The sequence below is a fragment of the Callospermophilus lateralis genome, chromosome 13, assembly GCF_048772815.1.
Source record: "Callospermophilus lateralis isolate mCalLat2 chromosome 13, mCalLat2.hap1, whole genome shotgun sequence".
NCBI lineage: Eukaryota > Metazoa > Chordata > Mammalia > Rodentia > Sciuridae > Callospermophilus > Callospermophilus lateralis.
This window is the reverse complement of record NC_135317.1, coordinates 92,840,024-92,862,804: the sequence shown is the minus strand read 5'-3', so window position 1 is coordinate 92,862,804 and position 22,781 is coordinate 92,840,024. Positions and strand designations below refer to the sequence as shown.

Genomic DNA, 22,781 nt, shown 5'->3' with positions numbered 1-22,781 from the left:
ATGTGTATTTTCCTGTCTTTCAGCTAATATTTGCCATGGAAAAGTCTATGAATAGAAAAAGACTGTGGAATTTCACAGAGGAGGAGATCTCAGAACGAGTAATACTTCACATTTGCTCATCTACAAAAAAGTATCTTTTTATTTAAGAGTTTATAGCTAAATAGTATATGGTACCAAAATAATATTTCTGCAAGTTTTTTAAAACATTCGTTTATATCATTTTTAAAAATAGACATAATTTGTAAGGTTTTTGATAACTGTCACATAATTAGAGTTTCCAATAATAATAGCAAAAGTAATAACTGCTGTTAATCCTGTCTCAGGGTTATAAAGATTTAGAGGTAGCAAGAACTCAGGATTCTGAATTTTTTTATCAGCTGTATACCCTTGTTCAATCAAGCACAGTATATTCTCCTTTTTTTTTTTTTTTTAATGTTTTGTTTTAGTTGTAGTTGGACACAATACCTTTATTTTATTTTTGTGTGGTGCTGAGGATTGAACCCAGTGCCCCGTATACGTTAGGCATGCACTCTATCGCTGAGCCACAATCCCAGCCCTGATTCTTTTTTTTTTTTTTGAATGCAATCTTTCTTCATGTCTGATTCTTTTTTTTTTTAATCCATAATTTTTTTTATTGGTGCATTATAGTTGTATATAATGCTAGGATTTGTTGTTATGTGTTCATATATGAACCCAATGTAACCATATAATTTGACCAATATTATTTCCTGGTATTCCCTTCCCTTCCCCCAGGTCTCTTTCCTCTACTCTACTCATCTCCCTTTGATTTTTATGTGATCTCCACTACTACCTTCCTTTTTTTTTCCTCTGTAGCTTTCACATATAAGAGAAAATATATAACCCTTAACTTTCTTAAAATTTGCTATATTTTGCTTAATATAATGTTCTCAAGTTCCATCCATTTTCCTGCAATAACATAATTTCATTTTTCTTTATGACTGAATAAAACTTCATTGTGTAAATATACCACATTTTCTTTATCCATTCATTCATTGTGGATACCCAGGCTGGTTCCATAAAACACTATAGATTCTAGAGAGAGAGAAATGCCAATTGACAGCTTAGGCAAAATAATTAAAAAAAAAAAAAAATGTTAAAATTTTCACCTTTATTTCCTAAAGATAACGTGCAATTGAAAGCACAGGTATACTGTACTGAACAGTGTAGGACATCCTAGAAATCCTTATGCTTTGAGCCAAGATTAAAAGACATTAAAAACCAGCTATAGGTACTTCAAGTCACTATAACTTTCTAGGACAGAAGGACCCCCAAGAAGCAGCCTCACTAAAAAGTAATGCAATCCAAGGGCCTAATAAATTCAGACTTTCAGAAAACAAAATTTTAAAAACGACCATTCCTGCAGAAGGTAAGCTTTTAACTTATTTGATATTTAACTGGAAAGTTCCGTGTATAGGCCTTTGACCAGATATTCTTAGACTTGATCCCATTCAAAACAACACTTCTTTTTTGTTGTGGAGAATCTATTTATGGAAAATGTCACAAGTGCTTACATTCTATTTATTGTGATTAGCAGTGTTTGTAAACATGAGGAAATAGTTTTCAATTACCAGAAGTACTTTAGACCAAGCAATTTATATTCATGTGCATACATAAATAAATTTTTATATACACATGTACATACCTATACATTTATGTATATGTAACTGTGTAAAGCATTGTGATTTGTAAGAACTCTTAGATGTATTATTTTTATTTTTTGAGGATTTATATTCTGTTGATTACCAAGAATTACTTCTTGTTTTGGTTATTTCTATCCTTAATTAGTAAAGAATATCTTGTCGAACTTACGATGTCCATGACCCAAAGGTAAGACAAAATTACTCTTTATAGATTTTTGTTTTTGCAAACTATTTTTAAGTTCAAATTTATCTTTGTATTTAGTTTAAATAATTTCAGTGCCTTTATTTTCTACTGATATCTATAGTCACCTGTAGTTTTTATCCTGAACTATGATTAATTTTATTATAGGCAAGAAAAATTTGTAGTTTTTTTAATTGTTATTTTTTTTTTCCAGTACTGGGATTGAACCCAGGAGTGTTCTACCATTGAACTACACCCTAAACCTTTTTTACTTGAGCCAGGGTTCTCATTAAGTTACTGAGGCAGGCCTTGAACTTGTGACCCACCTGTCTCAGCCTCCTGGGTTGCTCCGATTACAAGCATGTGCCAGTATGCCTGGATAATTATGAAAATTTAAGAAGTTGATAGTAAAAAGTGATGAGGACTATTAGTAGCTACAGTGTCTATTCTATTAAATCTAGACTATCATTTTGTCAAGGAGTCTAAAAGGTAATGAGAAAAAGTAATTTTGCAATATGGTTAGTAAGGATGGAACAGAAAGGAGACTGGCTGGCACTTAGTAGTTGCTCAGTTACATATCAGAATCTTCAGAACTGACATTACTGAAGCTACAGGTGAAAGACAGAGGTCCAAAGGATTTCTCAGAATTTTAAACATGGAACTTTATGATCCTCCTTCTACCAGGGGAGGTAGGGGGTTGCCAAGGTTTTCTAGGCTATACTAAACTAAATCCATGCATTACTTTTTATTTTGTAGTAATATATAGTCCTTTGATCAAGGAATTTGGTCACATATATTGTGTATTGGTTTGTTTGAGTTATTAGATTGTACACTTCATGGTGCTATGTTTATACATGTTTTTTATCTAAACCACATCATGCTTTGTTTTTTCACCTTCTTCCCTGCTAAAGAGTTCAGCAAGACCAGCCGATTGGAAGTATCAAAGTGGACTGTCTACTTCATGGCTTTCTCTAGATTGTACCATTCATATTGATATTCACATTCCACTTTCTTCTACTTCTGTCAGCTATACTCTGGAAAAAAATACGAAGGTATCAGGGTAAAATCAATTTTGTTTAGTGTTTGCTAAGTGGAAAATTTGCTGTTATTCTGTTTGTGAAATTCATTTTATAATCCTCAAAACTAATATTCTGTTTATAATAATGATTGTGATATATAAGTAACTAATTCCAGATCAGATTTTTTTTAGAAGTGGAACAAAGTCATAATACTAGTATATTTAGTATAACAGGTATGTAATAAATATTTATTAATTAACATATATAAAAAATAATTATGTAAGTGGCTATACTCTTTGATCTTACACCTATCTCTTTTTGTCAATTTTCTTTTCTATTTTCCGGCCCTCTTTTGTATTTCTGTTTGATTCTTTTTTTGTTTGTGTCTCATTTTTCTTTCTTTTTCCATATTAAGACAAATGGAGCTTGCTTATATTTTCCTTTTTAACACTGCTTTAGATTATTTGTTTAAGGTTCTTTTTCTCATGTTTTGAAAAAATAATGAACATTATTGAATTTAATTTTACTGTGGTCATGCAGTTAAAAAGAATCCAGAGTTTGAAGTAAATGATAGTGCCAAAAAGTTAAGATGTCTTCATTTTTATTTTTTATGAGATCTGCATTACTAATAATTAGGGCTTTTCTTTTTTACTGTGCTCAGTGGAAAAAAGTGGAGTCTAGGGAGTTAGAGATGAGGTTATATCTGAAAGATTTCCATGTTGCATTTCTTTTAAGAATGGACTTACACGCTGGGCCAAGCAAATAGAAAATGGTGTTTATTTGATTAATGGACAAGTTAAAGATGAAGACTGTGATCTATTAGAAGGACAGGTGAGTTAAGAAAAAATCATTTTTATTTATGAAATAAGAAAAAATAAAAGATGTTCTATCTTTAGGCTTCGACTTCATGAAAACAGGTTTATCTATTCATTTCTAAGATCTATTTTTCTAGAAAATGATGAGAGAAATTATTTCTGATGTAATTGAGATCCTGAAACCTGCAGTAGGAAGTGTATGTAAATTTCAATTTAATCTCATGATAGCAGTTTAAAAACTAGGCATGGCCATTTTATGGGAGGATCTACAGAGGGTTCTAAAATAGGGTTGACCTGAAGGAAGAGGAATATCAATGATCTTTCTCTCTATAGCGAAAGAATGGACAGACTTTGTGTAAATATTTTAGACCTTGCAAGTCATGTTATCTGGTTACAACTATTTACCTCTGCTGTTGTAGTGTGGAGGTAGCCACAGATGATAATATAAATGAATAATAATTGTGTGTTTCAGAAAAAAAAAAATTTACAGAGATAGATGGCAGTGTGGATTTGGCCCACAGGCAATTGTGTTTGCCAATCCTTGCTTTAGAGGAATCAAAGTAGGAAATTTTTTTTTTTTTGGTACTGAGAATTGAACCCAGGGGCACTCAAATACTGAGCCATATCCCCAGCCCTTTTTTGTATTTTATTTAGAGTCAGGGTCTCAATGAGTTGCTTAATGCCTTGCTTTTTGCTGAGGCTGGCTTTGAATTTGCGATCCTTCTGCTTCAGCCTCCCAAGCTGCTGGGATTACAGATGTGTGCCACTGTGCTCGGCAGGAAATAGTTTTAAGAGTACATATTAATTGATACAGAATACATGAAGTAGCTTATCTTTATAAAAAAAACAAAATTAAAGTAAGTAGTAAGACTTGTGTTTCCTTTTAGTTGGTTCGTACATGTAGAATAGTTCCTAATTATCTTATGTTCCATTTACAATCTCAGTAGTATGGCTTTTTAACTTTTTTGTTTTTTGGTTTTTTTGTTTTAGAAAAAATCTTTCAGAGGAAATACTCAAGCAACTAGTCATTCTTTTGATGTGAGAGTGCTAACACAATTGGTAAGTATTTTAAAATACTTATCCCACTTATTTAAAATATATTATTTTGGGGGGCTGGGGATGTGGCTCAAGCGGTAGCGTGCTCGCCTGGCATGCGTGTGGCCCAGGTTCGATCCTCAGCACCACATACAAAGATGTTGTGTCTGCCAAAAACTAAAAAAATAAAATAAAAATTCTCTCTCTCTCTCTCTCTCTCTCTCTCTCTTTAAAAAAAATATATTATTTTTTAACATTATCACAATGAATTTATTTATTTTTGTAATTAGAGAATAAAAGAATTTTAGAGATGCAAGAAACTATAAAATATCCAGTTGGAAAGGTTATTCCCAGAAATTTTTTTTTTTTCAGTTTAACAAAAAAGTATTTTATTTGATACCTTAAATAGAGAAGTGCTATATTTCATGTACAAAGAGCTTTATTTTTCCCCAAGGAAATGTTATTTTAATAAAACATATTTGAATCTTTTGCCTCAAGGCTATTAAAATTTTAGCATCAAGTAGATAACAGGTTTTTAAGTATATACATACATTACACATATATGTAAATATTTGGAGTTGTAGTTTTTATAAATTAAGTTTCAACTTTTAGCAACTTTATACAAAGCAAAAAAAATGTATGCATAGATGTGCCAGGAGTTGTCATACACTTAATTTGATGTAATTTTTTACTTCCTCTGGGTTTGATAAAATCACAAAGTACTAATTAGCAAGTTTCATATTTCTATATGATTGTTTCAAATTATACATATTTTTGGAGATTTAAAGTTGGATGTCTTGAAGAAAAAAATGTTAAAAGTACAAATTATTCCTAGAAATGTAAATTGTGTTAATAATAGAGTTGTATCAGAGTACAAGGATACAGAGAAAACAGTAGAAGATAATGTCATAGAAGATAATTTGTTGTAATGATGTATATTATTATATAACATAATATCATTTTCGTCAAACATTCCGTAGGTTTCTCTGGGAATTTTTGAAGTGACCAATATATAATAATTGTCAGTAGGTATTTGTTGTCATTTTTCTTCTACTCAGGTCTCATTGATGCTTTCCTTGCAGTGTGGACTTACCTTTTATTTTCCTTACACTTTCCTTGTCATTAGCCTTACAACAGTATACTTTACTTAGATTAGCACAAGTAATTCTTAACTGGCCTCTTTTCCATAGATATATATTCTTGCCCAAAGTGATCACCTCTCTGAAAACCTTTATATTGTTGTTTGTGTAATACCTCCCATATTGCTACTTTGCCCTACATGTAACCTCGTATTATCCCTTCTGATTTCCTGTTTTTCAGAAAGTATTTGTAGAAGGATCAGACACTGATTTTACTATTTTCCTTACTCAGATTCCTTAATTGCTCTTTATTGACCAATAAAAAAGTCACATTTAGGACTCTTCATAGTCTCAGCTTACCTTTCATCCTTATTTTCTAACTCTAACTATTATAGCTGTTTGTTTGCTCTGCCTTTAATATTCTTTGCATTTCCTGAATCATGTGTCTTGGCAGTCATATTTTCCCTATTTGCCCAGTCAAAATCTTATCTGTACCTTAAAATCTAGCCTAAAATGCCTCTATATCTGTTGGGTTTCATATGGTTACCATAACTAGAAGTATTGTTCTTTTTTCCAAAATTCTATATCAGTATCACTTCACTTATGAACAAGATAGATTCCCAAAGGCTTTTTGTAAACCAGTTTGTTCCCAAGTTCAGGTAACCAAGTGGAGTTTACATTTGTAGAACCCAGCTACATCTTCACCAAAAGAAATGAGTCAGTTCTTGTATCCTTTAGAACTCTTCTCCTTGATGTGTTTGCATAGCGTAGTCTATTTTGGAAAACAGTGCCCTAACTAATACACATATGTATTATAAATGTTTAATATGTGACAAGATATATTTCAAATTATATATTAAATATGAAAAATAGGGCATGATTTTTCAAAAAGAGTAGTTTTGTCTATAATAATGATTTGTGGTGTGGATGAGGGAAGCCCATTACTCTTCTCCACTATCACTCTATTGATGTATTGATAAAATATGCATAGGAAGCTTATTCCAAATAGAGTATCAGCATTGTCACCTTGCTGCTTTGTTCTTTGAGAAGTGTTTTTTGAATGGACTTGGGACCTTTAGAACTGTTTGGTCTGTGAGAAGATTTTTACTAACAAAACCTTGACCGTGATTAAGTTTGAATTTTTTTTAAACTACACTTTGAATTGTAGTCAAAGCTCTATCAGTAACTATGTATTCAGGGCTTATAGATCCATAGCATTTTTAACAAGTTGTATGATTTGGATTTTATTTACTCAGAATGGACCCAACTATTAAATGTTTTATTCCAAATTACTTAGAACACAGATTAAGTTCTTATCCAATTTTTTTAATCACAATATTTTCTTTCTTTCTCTTTCTCTCTTTCTTTCTCTCTTTCTCTCTCTCTTTCTCTCCCTCTCTCCCTCTCTCTCTCTCTCTCTCTGTCTTTCTTTCTTTCTACCAGGGATTAAACCCAGGGATGTTCAACCACTGAGCTACAACCCCACCCTGGTTTTTATTTTTTATTATTTTCAAATAGTCTTGCTAAGTTCCTGAGGGCCTTGATGCTGAGGCTAGCTTTGAACTTGCAATCCTTCTGCCTCAGCGTCCTGAACTACCGGGATTACATGCATGTGCCATCACACTCAGTTTTTATCACAATTTTTATCCCCATTTTGAAGATAAACCTTTAGAAGTATTTTTCAGTATTTCTTTGCTCTCTTTGTTTAAACACTTATTAAGATGATGAACTTAAAAAATGTTTGTGAACTGCCAGGCTTGGTGGCACATGCCTGTAATCCCAGCCACTCAAGAGACTGAGGTAGGAGGATCACAAGTTCCAGGGCATCCTCAGCAACTTAGCAAGGCCCTGGGCAACATAGCGAGACCCTACGTCAAAATAAAAACTAAAAGGACTGGGTATGTATATGCAGCTAGCTCACTGGTAAAGTGCCCCTGAATTCAATCACCAGTACAAAAAAAAAAAAGAAAAAAGAGTTTATGAAATCTGAAAAACAAGCAGGAACTAGTACTCCTAGACTAAAGAAGATAGAACTATGAGATGAAAATGGTAACCATTTCATCTGTTGTAAACTATTAAAATCATTTTTAGCTGATAGTCATAGTGGATGTTTTGGTTTTGCCTAAATAAAGCATAGCATTACTTTTGGTATATGGAAGTTATGAGTTGAAAGTTTAAGTAAATGTGAGTCTGTACTGTTTATAATTTTTTGATATTTATCAGATCCTACTTCGTATTCTTTTGTGCATTTCTTATATTACATGCTTTATTTCTCCTAATATCATGTCTTTATAAAACATTTTTTATCTTTTATTTGGTGAATATTTTGAATAAATATTGGTATTTTAGATGTTTATGTTAGTGAAAGAATACATTGAGATGTGGATGTCTTTAATTTCAACCCAAATTCAGAATGCTTAGGAAATTATATGTAACTTAAAAATATGAAGACCTATTAATAATTTATGGAGAATATTTTCAAACAGTCAAAAATTTCTGCTTTCTTCATAAGATGGCTAATGTATGTAGTTTCCTGTAGTTAAATATTGTTGACTTTTAGGACTTAAACATATTTGTCTTTCAGCTTCTGAATTCAGACCACAGATCTACAGCCACAGTTCAGATCTGCAGTGGTTCTGTAAACCTTAAGGGTTCTGTGAAATGCAGAGCTTATATTCACAGCAACAAACCCAAGGTTAAAGACGCTATGCAGGTACAGAAAGGAATAACTGGTATATGAAAAATGGATACAAGTTAACATAACTCTTCAAAAATCCTCAAATTTTATTTCCTTTAACCTCAGATTTTATAATTATTATTATGATCTTAATTGATGGATGGCCATTCTGTTGGACAGTCCAAATATACCATGTAACTGGTTCCAGGATTTTTACACGTAGAATATATATATATAACTTATATATATATATTTTTTTTGTTTGTTTGTTTGTTGACTTCTTTTAAAGTTATGATTATGCAGTCTTAGTAGTACACTACAGTTGTGAAATATTACTACATTTGAAATCATTTATTCTGAGGGAAATTGAATTTTATAAATAGAAAAAGTATTGATGGGTTTTGTTGAATAGTTCAGAATTTTAAAAAATGATGACTGGCATCTATGTCATAGTTATTCATGTCTTTACTTGGAATACTGATAAGATTTTTTTAGATACAAAATTTCATTCATTTATTTGGTTTTAATGTACTATTTAGATGAGGTCCTAGGCAAATTTGTCATTAACTGTAGTTGTATTAAGAAGTATAGTAAATAAATGGAAATAACAAATCGATTGATGTGGATGTGTCAGTTGTTGAGTGAATGTGATTATACTGGGAAGCAAAATTTGTAGGGGTTTTATAATTAAATAATGAAATTCTAAAGTTTTGTTGTTGTGTTTTTCCTTTTCCCATCCCCCACCTACCCAGGCAGTGAAGAGAGACCTATTGAACACAGTTGCTTATCGTTGTGAAATACTATTTGAGGACCTGCTTTTGAATGAAATCCCAGAAAAAAAAGTTATGAGTATAGAATAAGTACTCTTTTTTGCATGTGTTCATATAATAAATTTTTAAATAGGTACTGTTTATAAACTATGTTGTTTACCTCTCAACTATAACAGATTTCATTACATTAAAAACAAAGGCTATTATAGTTTAATAACTATTCAGTCTTTGGGGAAATAATTAATTTATACCAGCTCAGTAATTTGTGTTTAAAATGTTTTTTTCACTTAAAAAATGATAATATTGAGTATGCTTTTTTGAAACTAAACCTCCTAAACCTAGTCCCCATTTCTTCTATTCTGATATGAGTGGATTTTCAATTCACATTTGGGTATATACGTAATTGAAACAATCAGAGTAACTTTTTAAGGAAAGATTTTTATGTTTATAGGGAACAAACAACTTTTCTATAAACTAACTTCTTTTAGTATTACTTATAGCCAGCATATTAGGTTTGCTAGACTAATCAATCATAATCTTTATATTTTTTAGTATATTAGATTGTTTTTTTGGGATTGCCAGATTCAGTGTTTATCTTTCTCCTGTGGAGAATATTCCTAAATGATTCTTTTTTGGAATACTGTTTGAGATATGTTTCTTCCAAAAGATTATTCCTTTAATTTTTAACTTCAGATCAAATGAAAAACTTGGTCTTACTTAGATAATAAATTGCTAATTGAACCTTTTAATTTGAAAGTTAGAAGAAGTGCTTTTTCTTTTTTTAATGAGCAATTTAAATTTTTGCAATCATTTTCTTCACATCTGATTTGTATTATATTTTCAGGCAAACTTAGAATTGGTGCAGTTTGAAATGGTTTAAAATTTTTGTGTGCCAATAATACATGTACCTTCTAGCTAGCTTTGAAGTTACGTAATCTATTTCAAATATCTGTGGCTCAAAATAAAATAATATAGTCCTTATTCAACACATAGTTTATGTGCTGCTGTACAAATTGTTGTGATGCAGTTCTACAACTAGGAGGCAGTCTGGTCAAAGAGTAAAATTGTTGCCCTCGTTCTCAACTCCAAACAAGTAATGCATGGAATCTACAGGGAACAGGTGAAATCATGGCATTTCCCATGGCACTTAAGGCATTGTTCATCTTCTGTTTGTAATTAAAGGTACCACTAGTTTCTTAATGAGGAAATATAGGTTACTTTAATGTGAACCCTACTTTTCTACTTGATCTTTACATTGATAGCTTTTTAGTCATGTCTCTTTCTGTCAGAGGTCTTTCTTCACACAAAATCTATTTTTGTGATAGTTCATTACAATCATAGTGTTGAACTAAGCAGCAGTTATGTGTTTATGTGAGTCAATAACTGTTAGAAATTGAAAAAGTAAGTTTTAGTTTGTAAATATTCAAAGAAAAGTGAAGTAGTTATTATTTATATAGAGTCATGTTTTTCTAAAAATTATTTAAGGTTGTATACAAAGAAGCATTAGACATAAAACAGAAAAATAAATAATGAGGCACATGGAAGATGAGAAAGCAAGCAAGTTGGGGGTTGGTAGTGAGCTTGGTACACAAAATATATGTGTTCATGTCCTCAACATTCTTGATATTGGACTCCATCAAGTAAGATGTAGTCAGTAGTGACATTAATACAAAAACATAAGCTGTCTGTCCTGTATCCTTGATGTAGATAGACTCCAGTTTGACTCCAAACATGCATGATAAAGGGAAAAGTCAGCTTATTATAAAATTCACAGTGCTTTAAGTTTAAAACAAACAAGAAAATGACAGCTTTCTTCTTCAGTGTTCCAAGAGTGTTTTTGTGCCACATCAATTAGGAAATGAAAAAATATTGTCATTTTAAGCTTTATTAGTATTTTCATATCCTTCCCAAGTACATCTTGATTAATGCCAATGACAGATCTGTCTAAATATTGATAATGTTCCTTCTCCTTTTAGATTCTGAAAAAGAGTTCTACATTCTCCCTCACCGAGTTTTTGTCCCCATTCCTGGATCCACTGTAAAGTTATGTGATTATAAATTTGGTGATGAGTCAGCCGAAGAAATCAGAGATCATTTTATAGAGATGTTAGATCATATGATTCAAATAGAAGATTTGGAAATTGCAGAGGAAGTCAACACAGGTAATTAACCACCTGATTAGACTATTGCTAAGATTACCCTTGAGATGTCTGGTTTAAATATCATGTCTTTATATTTTCTTAAAGCTAACTCTGTTTGCCATTTCAAGTGTTAATCAAGGCATTTAAATGTATTTGACTAATTTTTACATGAATAAACATACAGTAACCATTTTTAGAAATCATACCAAAATTTAAGACATTTATGGTATTTTCAAGCCTAGTAAGTAGATCTTCATAAGATCAGTTTAACCTTAAATAAGTGAAAATGTATGACTTTTAGGTATTTATTTTAATATAAGAGCAAGCTTTTCTTAAAACTAGTCTTAGTTATTTGATTAAGCATCGTGTCATAAAGTTTTTTAGCTACTCTTGTTTATTAAATATTTCTTGCCTTTTTCTTCATGTCCTTTTTTATATAATGAGTACACTTGTCTTTGAAACTTGTGATATCAAAGTAAAAAGATTTTAGGTTAGTTTTGAATGTGGGTGTTTATGAAATTTGAATATTTCAATTTTTTAAAGTCCTTTTTCTAATTTCTTAGTTATTCCTCTTAGCATAGCTAATTCTCACCCCCTACGAGGAGTAGAGTGCACTGTTGATTATGGTGAGTCAAGTAAGTATTTGGGGAATTTCAAATCTGTCAGTCAAGTATCAAGTTAGGGAAGATCACCCAGGTTTAGTTTTTTCCAGCCAGATTAATATTGATCATGATGTGAACAATGTTTTGAAGAAAAAAAAACAGCACTCTTCTAAAGTGCTTAGTGCTCAGTTTTAAAGAGCGGCTATGTTTTTTTAAAAGTGTACCTCTGGTATATTCTTGAGCAGATAGAAAATACCTACTTTTTGAAAGTACACTGGAGCCAGGTGTGTTGGTATGTCCCTATAATCTGAACTACTAAAGGGACTGAGGCAGAAGGATCTCTTGCTCCTAGGAGTTTCAGGACAGATATCCTGGGTTAAATGGTGAGATCTCCATCTCAAAAAAACTCAAAAAACACTACTTCCTTATGTGTACTCTAACTTGTCTTTATTGAGATGTTACACTCAGTTGAACATTCTGAGAAATGTGTTTTTCGTTAATTTTATTGTTGTGTGAACATCATAGAGTGTATTTTACACAAACTTGGTTAGTTACTCAACATTTGATGCAGTCAAGAGACAGGTTAAACATGATGTGTCCAGAGTTGATGCTGGCATAGCATGGTATGCTATTTTGTTTTTAAATTATTTTAGGGCCTGGGGATTGAACCCATTGAACCCAGAGCCTCCTAAATGCTGGGCAAGCATTTTACCACTTAGCTACACCCTCAGGTTGTGGCATACTGTTTTATAGTAAACTTTTTTTTTTTTAATAAGTAGGACTGTACTATAAATATTGATAAAAAGTATAATAAAAATATAAGCTAGTGATGTTGTTTATTATCAAGTATTATATACAATGCATAATTGTATGTGCTATGCTTTTATATGACTAGCAATGCAGTAGGTTTGTTTACAGCAGCATAATCACAAACATGTCATGTGTTGCTCTGTGACATTACGATGAATGCCACAGCTATGACCTCACTCATTGATAGGAACTTTTCAGCTTCATTATAATCTTATGTAAGCAATATCATATATTGGATCTACCATTGACTAAAATATTGTTATGTAATATATGACTATATTAATATTAGCCATTGTTAATACAAAGCCTACTGTGTGCCAGCTACTGTTTTAAAAACTTTATAAATACTAAATTATTTAATCCTTGTAACAGCTGCTGTGATGTGGATGCTGTTATATTAACCCTGTTTTCCATTTAAGAGCATTTAAGCTTTGAAGGTTTTAGTAATTTCTCATTTATATTGCTGTTAATGGAGGAACTAAAAATTAACTTAGGCTACTTGGTTTAGCAGCTGTGCTTTTTTTCCTGACAGGTTTATTTATGGCCTTCCTGTGAGCCTAACTAATACAGACTATAGGACTATTACTTTCCATCATCTAGATACTTATTTTAGCCTGTTGTCCTTCATTCTGTCCTTTGGAACTTGTTTAACATAAATGTATGTTGTTATAGTATCCTAGTTTAATTTATTATTGATCATGACAATTTAGTTTCTTATTTGTTAGCTGGAATCTTGGATCTGTTATCATATATGGTTTTCATATTTTTCATATTCTTTGTCTCACTGTTAGTAAGTAGCTTGTCCTAAACTAAGGAAGGAGTAATAATGGTAGCACTGTTTGCAAAACCTGCCCCACTAATAGTTTCTTTAAAAATTGGATCTAAAACAGAAAGAAGAGAAAGATTTCGTTTATATTTTTTGACTATAATTTTAAATATTTTTAATTCATGTTTGATTTGTTGTTGTATTTTAAATGTAAGAGTGTACAGACTGGCTTTTATTTATTTAGTGCTTTTAAAGTTAGTCTTTTGAGTTAATAACAGGGTTCATGTTCTTAACACTGCTAAGACATTTACCACTATAAGATAGCCTTGCATGAGCTTCCCCAAAACAAACTAAAATCTAATAAATTCAAAATTCTATGAAGCCATTATATTTGTAGTTCAGCAAGCATTTATTGAGTATTTCCTAAGATTCACAAGGACTTTTGCCTTTGTTGTTCATACTGTGTTTCTAATGCTTTACTAAGACCCTAGCCTCATCACATCATAGGGACTCATTAAATATTTGTTGACTGAACAGAATTATTGGTTTTGTCAATCCTAGAGATTGGGATCCAAAGATCAATGAGATACCGATCCTGTCTTCAGTGAATCAACTAGAATTTTTTTTAAACTTGTCATTAACTTTTATGTGCTCAAACGAGGTCACTTTCATTAAGCTTTTTCATAGTTCCCTGTGTTGTGCATTTACTTTTTATGACAATAGCACACCTTTTTTTTCACACTTAAACATGAAGTTTATAAGGTTTTTGTAGTACACTATATTGAACATGATTAGAGTTTAAAAAGGACATAATAGTGATAATTTTATGGCTCAATATTGCAGAACATTGTAAGGGAAAGAGAACATTTAAAATTCTTGAAAATACATAGTACTGGTTGTTGTGCCAGAAATAGTAACTCTAGTTTACAGCATTTAGTATGTCTATTTATGAGATATATATTAAGCATTGCTCTATTCAAGGCTATAATAGATGGGAATCAATAACTGGATTCCTTTCCTCAAGAAGCCCATAATCAAGGCTGGACTTGTAGCTCAGTGGTAGAGAGCGCTTGCCTAGCTTGTGTGAGGCACTGGGTTCGATTCTCAGAACCACATATAAATAAATAAAGATCCATCAACAACTAAAAAAATATTTTTAAAAAAAGCCCATAATCTGATTTGGAAGATAGAATGTCATATATATTATTGCTTATTCAGAGAATATAATAAGGTCCTAAGAGTACTGGTACCTAAGAACTTAATCAGAATTAAGCAGTAAGTATTATCAATAACCTATAATCTACAGTATCAAAATTTTGGCATTAGCATTTTAAAATTTTAGTAAATTTTTTCCATTATTTTTTTCATTCTTCATCATGACTAGTTTTGTCTTTTATTTCCACTGAACGGTCATTGAAAGCACATAGCTATTTTATAAATTATTCTATATTGTACTGGTTAATCCCAATTATACTTAAAGTCCCATAGTTTTGCATGAACCCACTAATATGAAATACTTTTAAACCTTAGAGTGTGGATTTTATATATAAATACATTTAAAAAAAATTAAGCTGGGCACAGTATCCCATATCTGTAATTTCAGTGACTTGGGAGACTGAGGAAGAAGGATCAAAAGTGTGAAGCTAGCCTCTGTAACTTAGTGAGACTCTTATCTCAAAATAAAAAAATAAAAAGGAGTGGGGTTGTGCCTCAGTGAGAAAGCTTCTGTGGGTTCAATCCCAGCACCTTAAAAATAAAAAAGATTCACATTATAATATGAAAGGGTTTTTTTGTAATATGCATAGATTTTCCTAAACATTTGGAATTAGGATTTCCATATAAAGTAAACTACAAAAAGTAATTCAGATGTTCAGATTAAAAAATTAAAATCAATTACACATTTAGGATCATTCAATTTGTTTTAAGTATCTGGCTTTATTTCTAAGTTATTTGAAATTATTATTTGCTTGATTATTATTTAATTATTTATGTTCTATAATATAGTTGCCAAGTAGTTGCTATGTTTAAAATACATGTTTTGCCAAGTAAGTATTTTAAAATAACATGCTTCTAAATGACTTAAGAGATGAAGGACAATTTGTTTGTCAAAATGACTCACTTATGGTAAGGGATAACTATGGCTTTAAAATTTCTTAGATGTGTTAGTCATCCCCCAGTAGACATTAACTTAATAATTCAGACATACTTTATCCATAGTATCAGATTGAAAAAAATGAAGACACACCTTTAAAATCTGGTGAAACTCATCTTTGACATTTATGTCTGGATATCAAAGCTGAAATTCATTTTTGTTGTTCAGTTAAACATTGAGGATTTAAAGGAAAAATGAGTTAACACTAAAGTTGTATTTTTATGGCTAATTGCCAACTATAGTGATACTTTACTTAGTAAAAAAGATACAGAAGACAACCAGCTAAGGAATTCAAGTCTTAACATTTCATTTTAAGCTTCTAAATAGTCCTCTCTACCCGTTAGCAGCTTGGAATGAACAACTTTACATGTATACATGGCCGTTTTTTCCTCTTTTGTTAAGAGTTGCTCAAGAAGGTTACTTTCTTTCATGATTAATTTGAGATTTGTCTGAATTTAAAATTAATTAATTTTAAGGAATAGTTAGGCATGGAGTTCAGGTAGATAAATATTTTACCTATTTATGTTTAAAGATCTTATAGGCGAATATGGAAGATCAGCATTTGACATTCAAATAATGGTTTAGATAATTAAAAGAATGAAGAATAGCATAGAACAGGGAACTCTGAAAAACTTGAGTGAAGTTGACCTAGGCTGACATATGAAAGTTAATGACAAGTTAGTATCTATACAGATTTTTTTTTTTAATTCTAGTTGGCTCATTAAAGACAGGGATCACTATTTTATTGATCCTTGGATCCTAATCCCCAGAACTTAACAAAATTGATAATTTTTTGTCAACAAATATTTATTGAGGCTAGGGTCTTAGTAAAGTGTTGTGTTTGATACAAGGATTTTATTGTCCAAAGATGGAAAGAACCTAGCCAAGATATTTGCTAACAGAAGATCCGAAGTTTAATATAAATACAATTTCGCTGTCCCATTCAACTTTTAGACCTATAGACTGAAGTTGGAGGAAATTTGAAGCTGGTGGACCAATTATAGTTTATTTTTTTATTTTTATTTTTTTAATAATTATTTTTTAGTTTTCGGTGGACACAACATCTTTGTGGTGCTGAGGATCGAACTCGGGCCGCACACATGCCAGGCGAGCGCGCTACCGCTTGAGCCACATCCCCAGCCCCCCAATTATAGTTTAAAACTAAAGTATAATAGCCCTTGAGAAATTGGAACTGTTAAATAGTATAGAGACAGTTCATAATATGACTGTCTCATCTTTTTTGATTAATTTGATTGAGAGTAGAAAAAAGGAGAAAAGGGCTAGGGGTATAATTCATTGCAGAGCACTTGGCTAGCATTCACTAGCACCTAACACTGTGAGAAAAAACAAAAATAAAAAAAAGGGGGGGTGGGGTTCGAGGATTGGTCCAAGTTAAAGCACTTTAGTTATATACTTGAAGAAAGAATGGTGGTGCACTTGATCTCAGTGAAGTAGTTACTAGTGATTATTTCTGAAAACCATAGTAAACTTACCTTCATGGGAAATTAATGAGAAGTAGGTAATTTTTTCCCTTGTATCCATTGGTGCCCTGGGTATCCATTGCAGGAAGTTCATATGTTAACTTCCTGATCATATGCTAGTAAAATGGGGTACAAACATATCTGTAAGGACATTTTAAATAAAACAGTGGACTATTTTACTTTAAATTTAAGCGATGGTATTTACTATGTCTCTTTGCAGTTTTTTTTTTTTTTTTTTCTCTTTTTGTGCATAAAAAGAATCAATCTGAAACTGTAGTTTTCAGATGTAGTTCCCTAGAATTCTATAGAGCAGCACTCCACTCTCACTTCTGGAATGATGAGACCGGATAGAAGAAAGGAACTAACTGGTCAGGTTGCAGGAGCCTCCACCCCTGATGCAACCTCAGTAGTAACTTTTTTCATCTATTATACTGAGATTTTCGGTCAGATTTTTGTTTTCATAGAATTCTTCAGCACTAGAGGGGAAAAAAGAAAATTGAAAATCCCTACCCTGTGTAATCTCTAAGTTACCAGGTCACTTTTAATCAGTGTTCAGTAAATTCTGATAGGACAATCTATATAAGTCGCTGTCAGCATAATGAAGTAGAAAGAAAACTTTTCTTTTTGAATGCTTTCTCTATCTTTTGGGGAGGGAACTAGGGCTCAAACCTGGGGTTTCACACATGCTAGGCAAGTGCTGTAACATTGAGCTACATAGCCCTTAAAAGAAAACTTTTGTTTGAATCCTCACTTGATGCCCATGACCCTCAAGTTATGCACTTTCCTAGGTTTTGTTTTCCACCTGTAAAATGGGGTGATGTACTTGTCCTCTTTAACATTTAGAGTGTGGTTAGCTCACATTTCTAATGTTTGCTTGTATATTTGAACTTGCAGATTTGATCAAGAGTCAGCACCCTTTTTCTGTATCAGGCCAAATAGTAATTTTTTTTTTTTTTTTTTTACTTCATAAACAATCTTTTTTAAAAAATATTTTTGTTTTATCCTTTTTTGAATTTTTAAAAAAATTTAATTTCTTATATATGACAACAGAATACATTACAATTCACATTACACATGTAAAGCACATTTTTTTCCTATCTCTGGTTGTACATAAAATAGAGCCACATAAGCTCTCTTTCACATTATTTTTGTAATCTATTTTTAGCTCAGGAGCTGTATAAAAACTGGGAATCATTTGATACTGGCTCTGTAGCTTTCTGGTTGGGTCAATGATAAAACTGTGTTAAATATGAAAGCTATGTCTGTTTAACATATACCATGAGTGGAATATATTTGACATATATTCTGTGATATGAAGTTCACCTACATTAGATAATGAGTAATTTTATAATGTTATAAAAAAGATGAGTAGAAGAAAATCAGTATTGATTGTATGTTCTTTAAAACTCAGTTTAAATGGTAATTCTCATCTTATATTGGATTTATTATTATCTTTTACAGCTTGTATGAGCTCTATGAATAATGAAGCTTCATTGGAACACAAAGATGATAAACAGCTAGAGCAACCAATTAAAACTACAATAATGTTGAAAATTCGGCAAAACATAGGTATTTTACCTTTTTTTATAACATTGAAAAGATAATATTTGGGTTTTGACTTTTCTTAGTTCTTTAAAATTATTTTTATTTCTTAAAAGTACTAGATTAATACCAGATTATTAGTATTTGTTAAATATTATGGAAAGTTCTGGGTTCTTGAGGAAGAAAAGTTTATAAATAATGTGTTATCACCTAAGTGCCCTCAAAGATGGCATAGCCCATAAGCTTTTGGTGTTTTCAAAGAAAAACATCTAGAGTTTTTGGAATCAGTTAGTAAAGAGAAGCCAAAGTGGTATTCCTAGAATGACTTCTGCAGAAGATTTTGAGGTGTTTTATGAAAAAAAAATCAAAATACATGTCTGGAAATTTAAAATGCACTTTTGTATTTTAATGAATTTTTTAATATTTATTTTTTACTTGTAGTTGGACACAGTACCTTTATTTATTTACTTATTTTTATGTGGTGCTGAGGATCGAACCCAGGGCCTCACACATGCCAGGCAAGCACTCTGCTGCTGAACCCCAGCCCCGCACTTTTGTATTTTAAATGCTCCAAGAAGTACAATAGTCCCTTCAATATGTTTTGATTTTTTGAACAAAGAAAAAGTAGATTATTGCTTAGTGGAATAACAATTCAAGAAATGCTAAACATTATTATTTATTACTTATAGTTAGGAGCCAGATATTTAGTTGTAGTTCTTGTCACTCATTAGATAAGCTTTACTTAATTACCTAAATTCTTTGTATCTCTATGCGTTAGTCTGTCTGAACGACTTTGGTTAATTTCTTTTTTTAACTTATCATAATCAGGAAAAACTAAAAGTTGCCAACTGCAGCTTACTATTACTTTGATTTTATAAACCTTGGCTTTTATAGTTTTGAATAGCTACACAGACTACTTTGCATTTTAATATTTGAAAACCACTGACTGTTTATTGCTGGGTTGTTTTTTTTTTTGGGCTTAAACTTAGTATCGTGAGATGGTTAGTGTGTTCTCTGTGTTGTGCGCATGTGTGTATATTCATAGAAATCTTTGAAAGTATTTACTTTGTCTTTTTGTCCAAGTGTGCACCTCTGTGTAAGACATTTTGTCCAACATTTGTAGTCTAATTTTTCAACTTATAGCTTTATTTTCTGCTAAGACTTCACTGGCTTTTAGTATAGACCATATGTATATGTATTATGATACAGTGTATGTATAAGTGTATGTCTCTGTGTGTGCTGTGTTATAGCTCATCTATTCCCTGCATTTCAGAGCCTAGGAAGAGTTAAGCCTTTCTTTTGCTCATTCCATTTCCATTTGTTTTGTGTCTGTTTTACTTTTAGGTGTGATTGCAGCATTTGCAGTTGCAGTTCTTGCTGCGGGTATCTCCTTTCATTACTTCAGTGATTAGGGTGAGGCACAAAGAGCTTCCTGATCATCCAGAGAACATTGATCAACAACTATGAATAATAAAGATATACACAGTCCCTCTGTAGTCAAGACACTAGCAGTCAGATCTTCTACCACAATGCCTATTAGATGTGTTTGTTTCTTACCAACGTGAATTCACCAGCTGCCTTGTTTAGCATCCGTTTATATTATAGGCAGCTCAGGTTTCCAAAAATAAAGTTATGCATCTAGATGAGAGTTGCATGTAGCAAAGCATTATCCATTTCTGAAAGGGTTCAAAATGTGGGATATTAACAGATGTTAGTCCTGTTGAACTAGATCACATATTGATCAGGACATTAAACATTTAAACAGTATTGACTACAATAGCTTACTACTGGACCCCCCCAGGAGAAATTTCTCCCAAGTGGTTCAGTAATTTGTGGGCTTTGTTTATATTTGAGGACCTTTCTGATACATGTTCAAGTGATCAAGGGCTAAGGAACCTTTCCAGAGAGATTTGAATGAATAACAAATGACAAATTATATGCTTTCTCAGGTTAGTGTATTATAACTTTTTAAATATATTAAATAGGACATTACTTCCAGCAATATAATAGACTAGATACTTTAAAACAACAAGATCCTGAATAAAATCTGCTTTTGAATGTGCTCAAAAGAAGTAGGAAAAAACCTTTTAAGAAATCACACCTCAGTCTTTCCTCTTCCACAAAAATGAACACCTTTTTAGTTGGGAATCATGAGTACTATTTTTAAGCATTAATACAAGTGAATTTGGTTTCCTGCATGCACTGTTATAAGCATTTTGCTTAACACCAGATATGAATCTGAGATGCTGTCCTAGCCAGAACAGATGAATATTAAATAGCCCTCAGTTTACAGAACTCTGTAGCTCCTGGCAGAAGCAGAAGGGAAACACTTGTAATTATGTCCCAAGATTCCCATAGATAATGATTAGCAATACTATTTCATGACCAGATATCATGCCACAAGGTGAAACTAGCTAGCATGAGAAAGAACCTATGGAAAAAAAAAACATTGAATTGAGTTCTCCAAATGGAGAATGAAACCACAAGCCACGTCTGAAAAAGAACCAAATGGAACTCCTGGGAATGAGAATGTATTTGTTAAAATAAGAAAAAAGTAACCGTCAGGTATACTGAGTATTATAGTAGATTCAGCTGAAGAGACCAGTGAACTGGAAGCTAAGTCTAAAGACATTACTAGGAAGCAGCAAGGAGAATAAAAGGAGCTTGAAAATATTAGGTAAGAGATATGGAGTAAAGAACTGCAAGGACTAGGAGGAGAAAATAGAATGGAGAAGAGGCAATATTTGAAAAGACAACAGAATTTCCACAATTTTTGAAAAATGTGAATTCACAAATTCAGGAAGCACAATATATCATACTTACAATATATACATACTTAAAGCAAGTCTATGGCTAGACCTAATGGAGTAAACTGCATGATATCAAATACAGGATTTCAGGAGCATCCAGAGACGGCATAAAGATCTTCAGTGAACACAAGACAGATATTTAGTAAGCTTCCTGACATCAATAGTATCCCCAGTGTGTCCAAAAGGTGATAGAATGGTATGTTCAAATCTGAGAAAAACTGTCAGCTTAGAATTCGCATGAAGCTAAATTGTCAACAGACCTTCATTTAAACTGCGTATGGATGATCTTCAACAGGGAGAATTTCTCTAAAAGGATGATCTGGAATTGAAGAACCAGTAAGCAAATAGGATAATAAATATATGTAAATTTAAAGTGTTGTTTGTATAATACAATCATAAAGGAAGGGCATTTATGATAAACTGTAAACAAATATAATTGTAAATAAATATTATAAAACATGAATGATGTGGAATTTTCAAATAAGGATATAATTGGAAAGCTGCATAGTAGCTTATAAAATGGGAAGAGGGTGATTAAAATTACAGTGTCCTGAGGTGCTTTTATTCAGAAAACTGTTTTAAAGTGATTATTTACATATATATTATTTACATATATACAGTCAAATTTTAAGGGTGACCTCTAAAAAAAAATAGATAGGAGATCAGTCATTCCAAGAAAAAATAAATGTAAAATGTAGAATAGGAAGGCAGTAAATACACATAAAGGAATATATTGGGGATCTGAGGCAATGCTAGTAAGATAATAGGGTTGGGGATATAGTTTAGTGGCAGAGTACTTGCTTAGCATGTGCCAGCCCTGGCTTCAATCCTCACCACACAGAAACAAAAAATAGTAACCAGTCTTGTATTAGTATTTAAGTATACTGAATTACCTAGTCATATGACAGATTGGCCAGCTCTTTAAAAAAAAAAAAAAATTTAACTAGAAGCTGTTTTAAAAGAAAAACATCTAAAATAAGACATGGGGAAGTCAAATGTAAGAAAGATGAGATAAAAATGTATTAGGCAAATATTGAAAGAAAACCTGTTTAGTGATATTAAATCAAAATTAGACTTTTTGGTAGTGTTATTAAAGATGGAGAAGGCCACAAAAAATAGTAAAAGGAATTCACTAGGAATATATAACAATTTAAAAATTGTATATATCTTATGAAATGGCCTCAGTGTATGAATTATAAGGCTAAAACAAAAATAAATAGATTTCAACTTTCTCAATTGA

General features: G+C 31.7%; 1 protein-coding gene across 3 annotated transcripts in view; it reads left to right on the top strand.

Moving 5' to 3' along the window:
• Odr4 (odr-4 GPCR localization factor homolog) overlaps positions 1-22,004 on the top strand; it is a 31,317-nt gene extending 9,313 nt beyond the window's left edge. For 2 of the 3 annotated variants that reach the window (XM_076831803.1, XM_076831805.1), the window contains 10 exons: positions 24-130; positions 1,812-1,848; positions 2,754-2,894; positions 3,597-3,692; positions 4,667-4,735; positions 8,375-8,503; positions 9,220-9,316; positions 11,214-11,399; positions 18,651-18,758; positions 20,076-22,004. In XM_076831803.1, the coding sequence (XP_076687918.1) occupies positions 24-130; positions 1,812-1,848; positions 2,754-2,894; positions 3,597-3,692; positions 4,667-4,735; positions 8,375-8,503; positions 9,220-9,316; positions 11,214-11,399; positions 18,651-18,758; positions 20,076-20,143 (1,038 nt within the window). In that variant the 3' untranslated portion in view covers positions 20,144-22,004. The remainder of the gene's footprint in view (positions 1-23; positions 131-1,811; positions 1,849-2,753; positions 2,895-3,596; positions 3,693-4,666; positions 4,736-8,374; positions 8,504-9,219; positions 9,317-11,213; positions 11,400-18,650; positions 18,759-20,075) is intronic. The other variant, XM_076831804.1, reaches the window with a different exon arrangement.
• Positions 22,005-22,781: the final 777 nt, after the last annotated feature.